Source organism: Phaethon aethereus, assembly GCF_964289735.1.
Source record: "Phaethon aethereus genome assembly, chromosome: 1".
In the NCBI taxonomy this organism is placed as follows: Eukaryota; Metazoa; Chordata; class Aves; order Phaethontiformes; family Phaethontidae; genus Phaethon; species Phaethon aethereus.
In genome coordinates this window covers 38,833,563-38,844,129 of record NC_138575.1, presented here as the reverse complement: position 1 = coordinate 38,844,129, position 10,567 = coordinate 38,833,563, and the positions used below count along the sequence as shown (strand labels likewise).

The window sequence follows — 10,567 nt, the reverse complement described above, 5'->3', positions numbered from 1 at the left end:
CATACAGTGGTGCTGATTCATCATTACTGCTTTTACTCCAGTTTAAAATAGTGGCACTTTCATGTCACGGGAAACTTGGAAGTAATAAGGTAATGAATCACAGTCAATACACACAATTGGGCAGAGCTGTAATATTTTAACAGCAACTGGAATTTTTTAGAGTGCTTGATTTTGCAACCCTGAAGATGAATTGTTCACATTTAGTTTCTCTGCCTGCTTCTTGAACGCATATTAAAAAAAAAAAAAAAAGTACTTGTCTTATGGTATTCACCAGCTTTGTTTTTTGATTTGGAAGTAAATACTCAGCTTGTCGCTTTGCCATTGCTCTTTCACACTAAACCAGAACCAAGCCACGGAAGCCCATGGCAGTCCCATGGGTCCATCCCACTTACACAGTGGCTGATATGTTGGCTTTTAATGATAAGCAACACCCTAAGTATCAAATCACTCTATCTATAGAATTTAAAACCCTAAACTACCTTGGAACATTCATATATTTTATGTACTACTAAGCTGGAAAATATGATTTAATTACAAGTCTCTAGTCTACGTAATAGCTTTTAAATGCACTGAAGTCAAGATGTGCCATAACATTCCTACAACTACACATATAGTTGTACCTAATTCCTGATTTTGCAGTGCTGCAACTCTCCAGCAGTAACAGAAATGTATGTATGTACATATGTAATAGAAAAGGAGCAAACCCCTGTTGTAGATGGACTTATGTCTGCTATTCTCATGCTCAGTGATTACATTTATATCAAAAACAGTACCAGCAGAGGATTGCTGTGGGAAGAGAAGCACAAAATGCTGCTCAAGAATGTGTGAAGCCAGATGGCCTGGTGGGTAAGTGGTAATATCAAACACAAAGTGATACTTCTGCTTGCTAGGGCTGCTTGTGCTTAGTCATGGCTTCTCCAGCTACTCACAGAACATGATGATGAGGTCTAATGGGGAAGCTGCATAACAGTCATAAAAACTGTTTATATGGTTTTGCTGCACCAGTTTGCCCTTGGAGCTTTAAAAGAGACAGGAGACAGCCATGGGGGGCTGAGTGGTTGAAGGCAGACAGTGATTTTATGTCTGGGTTAGATTTAAAGAAACAGTATGATTCACACTGCAAATCAATGTTTATTTTACCACAGAACCATCAGAATCGACAATAGGGTGCCAGAGTGCATCTTCACTAATCTATCCCATAACAACACGGGAGCACAATTTTTAAAAGACACATTTATACCACTGGTAACCACTTTTGTCCTCATTACTTAATTAAAAATTAGAAATGCTTTGGGACACATAGACACACACACAAAAAAGCAATACAAATTTTTTGTTGCTGTCAGAAACAAAGTGCCAGGTGGTACATCACCGTTTCCTGGTCCCACTGTTGCCACTGGCAGACTTATTGAAACTTCTGCTCATTTGTGGGAAGTGTACTGTTGGTGTTCTTTCAGTGGGGCCATACAGCCCTAAATTCCTGGCTGTAGCTGACTTTCGAAGAGGCTTGACACTGGGAAAAGGATTGAAGACCTGTGGCTTTGGGTTCCCAGGCTGGGGAGATTTAGCCACGTTTCCACTGTCGCCGGATGGACTAGAGGACTCGGACAAACATGGCTGGCAGGACTGATGTGATGTTAACTCAGCATCATTTTTTTTATCTGAGGTGAGTTCCAGTGCTTCCAGTTTTAGCTGAACCACTGACATGTTTGTACTGCTGTCCGTAGAAACTGGCTCAGATGACTGCTGGTCAGCTTTTTGAGTAGTCCTGTCATCCAAACCACCTCCTCCTCTTTCTCCAAAGTCAGAATGTTTGGAATTCTCCTCCTTTGCACCAGGACTATTTGTTTTACAGCTCTCATTCTGCTCATCTATTAGTCCTATGGTATCCCCATAGCCCAGCTGGCCTTTGGCCCTAGCAATATTCTTTCGATGAACTCGTATGTGAGTGCGCCACGGAGAGTTCAGTTTTGTTTTAAGATCTTCCTGGGGAATGGGAGACATCTTCCCTGTAGCATGACTTGGAATGTGAATAACAGCATTTTTGAGTGACCTGTTATTCAATTTCATCTTCTTTCCCAAAAGGAGGTGGTTTATCACCGGGGAATGGTTTACCTGAGAAGGGAGGAGGCTGGTAACTGGCCCTTTGTCTGAAAGAAAAGTGTTTAAAAGAAACACTGTATTGTTAAAAGATCAAAACAAATTAATGTTCTAAGGATCCACCACCAAATTTGATGCCTTTCTTAAGGTATAGCAAATGTTTGTAGGACTGACTTCTATTAAAAAAAAAAAAAAAATCACTGCATTTCTCTTAAATCCTGGAGTCGAACACAAAACTAACTCCTGTAATAAATTTTTCCCGTCCTCTCTCCATGCTTCTTACTTATGTGTAAGTCCTCATCCAGGAACACCATGAAAATAAATCATAACAAAAAAGAGCTTCTCAAGTTCTGGAATTGCACTGTAACCGATAGTTTAACATTAGTATTGGCTTCCAGTCTTTCCCTTCTCCTCCATTTCTCTTCCAACTGTAAGAGGCAATTCAGTCCCTATATGAGGTCAGTCAAATAAGCATCTCCATGAGGCTTGTGTGACTGGACAATGAACTGATGTATTTTTAATGGATAAACTGTACCAACTCTTTTCTATTAAGTCTTCTTATTAAACCAGAGCAGTAGATTCAGAATTAGGTAATTAGATGACAGTTTGATTAAACCACAAACCCAGCCCCTCATTATGATTAGTAAGATTAGAAATGTTTGTGTTTGGGGAGTGGGGGTTGGCATTCCTTGGGAATCAACATTTTACTGTTTGCACTGTTTCTGCTGGTTACAGACTTTATTCAAATCAAATACTTCACCAATATTAAAAAAAAAATTCCTTACAAATGAGGTTAGTGGAAAGTTGCAGCTCTATGTATTCAAATGCTCCTTATAGGACAAGTTTAGGCAATCTAGAAGAGGAATACAAATTCTCCATAGTGATCCATCTGCATGGTTCAATGCTGACTTAAAGACAACACCTAAGTGGAGGGGAATGAGTGGGGTGGGCTGTGTCCAGCTTGCACACCCACTAAAACCTTCAGCTGCACTGTTCATGCTGATCCCTGTGGTGTTTAGTTCGACAATTGGGGAAACAGACTCTATAACGTGGATTGCTAAATAACAGGCTGATGTCTGGCTCAATCCTCACAGCTGTATCATTATGGCTAGGTAAAAACTGTCAGCCAAAATGGAACATCTAACCCAGTTCTTCAGCAGTAATTTGCCATGTCCAGATGAACTCAGAGGAGTTAGGATAACATAGACCAGCTAGGAATCTACCTGCCACTTGATCTGAAGTGTACTCATCTCCTCATTTCACTTTTTCCAGTGCATCAGTATGTCAACTCCAAGAATGCCAAAGATTTGAAGTTTTTAATCAGAAAGATCAACACAATGCACCCAGATAGTAAAGACATTTTTAAAAATACCATTGTTCAGCTGGTCCCTGGGATCTAAAAAAATCCCAGGGTCATCATCTTCAGATCCTGACAAAAAGACGACAAAACATCACCTTCTTATTTACAATCTGTCCATACAAAGTGGCACCCACTTTACTACTGTGTTACATATTCCATCAGTCTCTCGTTTTGTCTATTTGGTTAAACATAAAAGAATTTTATTTGCCTTGTTTCCTATGATGAAGTTAGCTTGTAATAAATCAGTAAATGAAGCATGTTTGATATGTTACCTGCTCTGATATACACATGGTGAACCTGCTGTTGCTGCTTCTTCTTTATCCTGGAATATTGCTTTTTCAAGGCATTAATATCAGTGGTCATACGCTCCATCATCATGCTGTTAAAAGCAGCATGATACTCGCTTCGGCAAGAGTCTATTGCTCCTGGACTTAATTCTGCAATGTTACTGGAACCCAGACTTTGTTCTTCATTCTGATCTGCACAGAGTAGGAATAAAGTGGAGATGAGGAGTAAATTGGCTTACTCAAGAGTTCTGCAGATTATCTACAAGGGAAGTCTATGTCTGATTCCTATCATCTTATTTAACTGTAGTCTTTAATCAAAAATTTATTATAATAAACGTATTTAACAAAGCTGCACTATGTAAAATAAGACATATTACATATCTAGAACTACTGCTTAAGAACAGCAAGCGTTTGAGGGAAGTTTAAAGAATACAAAAGTCAATTAACATAGCAATGCAAAGTTATAAGCACAGTTCTTCGATTACCCAAAAGTACATCAAGCTAAAAGTACATCAATTACTAAAGTAATTCAGAAACTTATTATTAAAGACATTCAGTGGGTCAAAGAAAAGGCTAACAATGCAAGCTATATTACAGTCAAGCAGGCATGAGATTAAACAACTGAGCTAATGATACCAGCAAGAAACATCAAGAAACAGCCATAGAACCACAGGGAGAAAGCTGCTAGTAGCAACAAAAGGGATAGGTGCAGAGCAGCCAAGGATCAGGCAACTTGAGCCTGTCTCTGATCAACAGCTGCAGAGCAATGGCAGCAGTGCAATTTATTTTCACAGCTGTTTCTGATGCACCACCAAACTGGCACTCCAGGGTCAAGGGGATAATTCTTTTCCAAGGGATGTTTGTTTTGTCTTCAGCTTAGTGTCACAAAACACTACAGCAAACAAGAGGAAAATTGCAGCCTATAGGTCTCAGCAACACCAAGCCACAGGAATGATGATGTGTAATCAGATAACAGCGACTGCTATATCAGTCTGGGTTTTTTGGGGGGAAAGGTGGGGGTGGGTTGGGGATAAATAACGATAAGCCTCTCCCAGCATATCGTAAAATCACTGTTGATCCAGTACCATTTTGTAAAGGCTGCAAGTCAACAGATGATCTGCTTTTCTTGTATGGATCAGAATTTTGTTCTGCTTGTAGAGCTTGCACAGGTGAACATAAAATTCTGTCAAAGGGGAAGGATTTGAAAAATAATGACCTTTTTTCAGAACACTCTAAACCATACCCAATTTTTTTAAAAAAAAAGTGAATATACCCGAAACATACAACAGTCTGAAGGTTTGGCCAAAAGGGCTGTGAAATGACCTGCAGAATTCACTCACTGCTGACAGGTTCCACTATTAGCCATGCATATGCTAATAAAGGTCAAGATTATTTATTACATGTGCACTCTTCAGAAATGCTGACTACCCAACAGCTTTCTTGGAAATAAGCATGGATTTAGGATGGACTTCTTTCCACACATGTGCTGGCTTCTTTTGTGGGTGGGCAACACTATGAGATTGTTTTTTTAACCATTACTGTAGCCAAATCCTTAATCCACATTGTCATTTATTGTATGCATACAGCCTTCGAACTTGACTTTGAAGACATCTTCATGGACCGCAGAGCAAGTCGTTTGGTACCTTCTGTAATCTCTCCGTGAATATAAAATACAATTTTGATAGCAGCTTTCACAGAGGAAGCTACAGATGATTTCTGCAAGATCATCCAGATTTAACTACGTTTTCCAAAATGAAGAAAAGCACTTTTACCTTTCATCTGTTTTTGGTATTTTTGGAGCTCTGGTGCCAAAAACCCACTTAAGGGTCCAAGACAGCCAATTGCATTGGCAATTGAGTCTTCATCATCTAGGTCATTCTCCTCATCACTGTCTCTGGTTCTGCTTAGCCTTCTGTCAAATGAGAACACAAGAGAAATAAGAAAGAGACATCCTTAAATAATGATCATTACCAAACATCTTTATCTTCCTTAAGAGCATACAAGGGAGAATGCTACCTGCCTTTTCACTATCTGTATAGGGTAAACAATAACCCTAAATGCCATAAGCAGTGCATTTCAAACTTACCCTGAAAGTGAAGTTGATTTTACTGCTGCAGGGAAAGGAGTAATGTTGTACGTGTATTTCTCCCTTAATTCTGCCAGTTGTGGGAAGGGAAACTGAGCCATGGTATAAACAGTCTAGGGAAAAAAAAAAATATGTCACTTTTAAAGTTGTCACTTTAACTAACAGTTCCACAAAAGATTTCTCCATTAACAGACTTTCACAGTCTTGCAGGATTAAAGGCTGCACATTCTCAAGTGCTGTAAGAAAATGGAAGCGGTCTAGTTTTAGGATTCAGTCAGTATTTCCTGTAAGAAAAATAAAGACTGACTCACTAGAAAAATACATGTTCAAAGGGGAAAAAAAAAAAAGGAACAGATAACATGAGATGTAGGGTCCTTTTCAACTCCTGTACTCATTTAATAATCATTGTCAATCCTCTCCTTGCCAGCACACCGAAAAACCTCCTTTTCCAATTATGATTTCACTTATGAATGCATCACTGAGGTTTTGGGGATCTTCCAGGAGACCTACGTTTCTGCTCAAGTATTCAACAAGGTATTGACACTAGCATAGGATAGGAAGGAGCAGATCCTCACTTGATGAGGACTGTTAACAGTCTCAGTGTCAGAAGCAAAAAGAAAAAAATAGACAGAATATCATTTTGCATAGTTTCTCTGAAATCTTATAGCTTTTCCCCATCTTGAAACTGAAATGTCTTCTGAAAGACAGCAATGTAAAAGTTTCTCATTAGCTATGGCAGGAAACCTTCACTTATATATAATTTTTTTTCCTGTGCTATTAAGTCAGTGACATTTTCATCTGAAGGCAAATGGTCTCAATTTAAGATGAAAGGAAATTCTGAGCAATTTCTATATAATCTATTCTTGAACTGTGCCTTGTCTGTGCTAAATACACTAAGGAAAAATCACAAACATGAATTCAGTGCTAGACCTTTCCCAACAGAAGAAGAAAAAAAAAAATTTGCAGTAATGGAAATGATGTAAGCAATGAGGAACAGGAAGGACACTCCTGGCTGGATCAGGCACAGGGCAATAGTGCAGTTCAGACTTGTGCATGAAAATGCTTTTACAGTTTGAGCCATGCACAAACTCTACGGCAAGGAGGTTGCCTAGAAAAACCCAGAGCTCTGCCACTCCATGAAACTACAATGCTACTGTGAAAGACAAAAATACTCTATGGCCTGGACAATGATGTCCCAGCAGTCTACCAGACAAAGGAATTTTATGATCTGGAGAAGGACCTACCTGTGGCCCAATGTGTCTGCCTATTTGATCTCCACCACACTTTCCTGTTTTTTTTCCCCCATATGTCTCAACTCTCTTCCTTCATAGAGAAGGAGGTGTGTCTGGAATTTATTTCTACTCTTTATGTCAACAGCCTTCTCAGGTAACTTGTTCCATATGCTAGTTACCCTTTAAGTGAAACAGTCGACTCTGAGTCCTCCATTTACTCCTTGCACCTACTGGTTTAGATTATGCTTTTAGCTTTTGCCTGACTATGTCTCTTCCAGATTCTGTGCAATTTATTTCATTTAGCATACACGTTTTTAGCTTAATTACTTATTATCAGATTATAACTGGAGTCCTCACTAGCCACCTGCCTAAGAGATGCGCAAATTTTATGCTGATGCAAGTTCCACTGGAAATTAAAAAAATATTGTCAATCAACACCTGTGGCCGCCTCACAGCAATGCTTCGGAGTCAAAGCATCCTGTTCCTAGTTTGTACACAGCCCTGGATGCCATTTGGTTAATTCTGGTGAACGTGTGCCAGAGGGAAACAGCCCACACATACCAAGCACGATGCAGCCAAACTTCTTACCTTATTTATGGCCTTAAGGGACAGATTCTGGGAACAAGAAAAGAAAAAGGAAAAAACCTCTCTTCTCACCTTAAATCAGTAGCATTTGTCAATCCTTTGCCTTACCCTAAAAATGCAAAGCCATCTACGCCCTCAGCAGGACACCATACAGAAGCTGATGGGCTGTGGCTTCCAAAAGAGGGTAAGCAGTTTTGCAGACAGCTCAAACACTTATCTCAAGAGCTGCCCCACACTGGTTTAAGGCTCTTCTCTCTTTTCACTTTCACTAAGAAAACAAACAAACAAACAAAAAAAAAGCAAAAGCAAAAACAAACCCAAAAGAAAACAAAGTGCTACTCGGGTAGAAAGTTAACAGTGAATACCATCAAATCAGGGAAGCTGTCTATGGGAGATAGTCTAAAATGCTAGGCTACTATGGAGGGATTAATCCCTGTTCCCCCCCACCATAGTAAACACACAGGGATGCCTCTCCTTTTCCCGTTTGCTTCTCATCTCCTCTATGCTACAATGTTTTTAGGTGTACAAACTGAATTAGTTTAGCTGCTTATAAAAATGCTTGCTTTCTGAGAAGGCATGAAATCCTGTACTCAATCTAGCACAGGCTGCTTAGAGTATCTGCAGACACCTGGCGTATAGCCTTCTGTATCCAGGTTAGAACCAAAATTTATTAATAGGCCAATAAAATGACATTACTGAATACCGTGTTTGTTTAACTTCTAGTCCTGAATACATAGTACAGCTCTTATCCTTTATTTACCTAAACTGTTCAATCTGAAAAAGGAGGAAGCTGTAGGCTTGCTTGCTCCTCCAATCCCTCCATGCTCTGCTCAGCACAACATTGAAGAACTCTTGCCATGCAAGGGCCAAATCCGCAAAAGCCCTCAATCCTAGGTATCTGTACTGTCTGCATGGGAGGGAGGCATTTTTAATGATAAACTTGCACCAACTATACATGCTGGTGGAGAGAATGGGGATAAGAGTCCTCTGATCTACTTTAGACATCTGCTCTGTCAACACTTGCCCCTGAAGGATCAGCCATACCTCCCTCCTTGAACTCCCAAAGGAAACAGGCCTCTTAAAGCACAATTTGTTTTGTAGTGATGGAGAAGTGCCTGTTACTCTTCACTGGCTTAAGTGAGCCTGGATAGGTAGTTCAGATGTAAATGTGTCATGCAAGTCTGAAGAAAAGTGAGATGACTGCCACCAGCAACCCTTACTGAAATGCGTAGGGAAGGTAGAGTAGGACATTAATCTTTTCCCACAGTAGGATATTAATCCTTGAGCCATGTTGTAAAAAAAGTACTAGATGTAAAATCACCATTCTGATTTTGATAAGGGAAAAAGAAAAAAAAAGAAAAAAGAACATTTCAAAAACAAAGCAGTCTAAATATTCATCTCCGGCTGACTCCTGTGAAAAAGCCTAAAGCATTTTTAAAAACAGTGTCTTCAAGCAGCCTAGATCCTTTCATTAATGCAATGGTTCATATTTCCTTATTTTCTTCTCCAACACAGAGAAAATTGTTCAAATGCAGCAGCCAGACACATGGTGGCATTCATATCCCCTAATGGCAGTCATATAGTTCCTAATTCTCTCCACTTACGTTAGAGAGCCTAGCGTGAGCACCTCAGATGGGAACGGCCACACTACCAGCACCTGCCTTTGACTTGAAGAATGCGATCTAAACTGTAGTGTAGTTTCTTCAACTGAGAGGACACACATAAACCTGCATTTCCATTTTTGAAGCAAAACAAAGCCACAGTGCTCACCTCTCCCATTCCTAAAGCTCCCTCATCAGACAAAATAACAACAATAACAAAAATAAAAAATCTGAAACTAATCCTTTACTTCAGGGCAGTACTTTACCAGACTAGGGAAGTGTTTTATCCCAGATAGTCAGTAAGTTCTGCTTCCAATGACAGGTAACAGAAGTCGTCTGCTAACTACTGTTAATAAACTCATGCAACTTCATAGACTGAGACTGACTTTTTCCCTTCCCCTAAAACAGGTAAAAAATTTCAGGTGAATTATGTGCTCTGTATTTGCACCCATTTAATCATCATGCTCTAACTCATCACAAGCAACCTTCCAGAACTGTAGCATGAAGTCTTTATAAAGCATGTAAGTGCACAACACTTCAAAGATATCACAAAAAGAAATGTAAGTGCAAATCAATAAAATTGTATCTGCAATACTAAAGGCCCTTTCCTTTCCCAGAACAATGTGGACCTTTGTTCTCACACAATGATGTATGCTTTAAGAACTCAGGGACTGCAATTATCTACAAACGTCTGTGTTTATAGTTCACTGATGACTGTTCATGGTTGGGGCTTTCTTAAAATCACAAAGGGTATTTTTTTGCCCCTTTTCACTTGATAAACGCTTGTATCTCAGAGTGTCTGCAGAATGAAAAGGACACAGTGTAATAAATGACTAAAACAAAAATAAAACAAAAGAATACCCTAAAAATTATGACTACTGAAAGATTCTACATCTTACTTGTATAAATCCAATTGGGCATTGTATCACAACAAACTTTCAACTGTCAACATACAACCAATTTTTATCAAATGGAGCCTAGTGGTTCTCTACACTTACGTATAAGATAAGATTTTAGCTTAAATTGCAGGTCATCTATTTGTTTCATTGACATGCTAGCTCAACTCAGTTATCTTAAACTTTTATTCTTGGGAGAGTTTAGGTTTCTCCAGTATCTGAAAAAAATGTAATTTGTTAGAAATCAGCACCTGAAGGATACACAGAAAACACAAACAATAATTATATCACAATTACTCACCTGCATGAGTTCATTGCTGTCAATCAGACTGTCTTCCAGCATCTCCTGGGTCAGCTTGCCCATGGTACTGTAAAACTCATCTGCGGTTTCACAACACTCTATTTGCCTACATCAAAATA

At 39.3% G+C, this 10,567-nt stretch overlaps 1 protein-coding gene across 1 annotated transcript in view; it reads right to left on the bottom strand.

Annotated features, from left to right (window-relative positions):
- Positions 1-1,368: 1,368 nt before the first annotated feature.
- LOC309404900 (TBC1 domain family member 30-like) overlaps positions 1,369-10,567 on the bottom strand; it is a gene marked incomplete at its 3' end in the record, with an annotated part of 29,146 nt that continues 19,947 nt past the window's right edge. Inside the window, exons 8-12 of the mRNA XM_081999544.1 lie at positions 10,449-10,554; positions 5,834-5,946; positions 5,520-5,659; positions 3,733-3,939; positions 1,369-2,150 (exon numbers count right to left, since the gene is read on the bottom strand). Of these exons, the coding sequence (XP_081855670.1) occupies positions 1,369-2,150; positions 3,733-3,939; positions 5,520-5,659; positions 5,834-5,946; positions 10,449-10,554 (1,348 nt within the window). The remainder of the gene's footprint in view (positions 2,151-3,732; positions 3,940-5,519; positions 5,660-5,833; positions 5,947-10,448; positions 10,555-10,567) is intronic.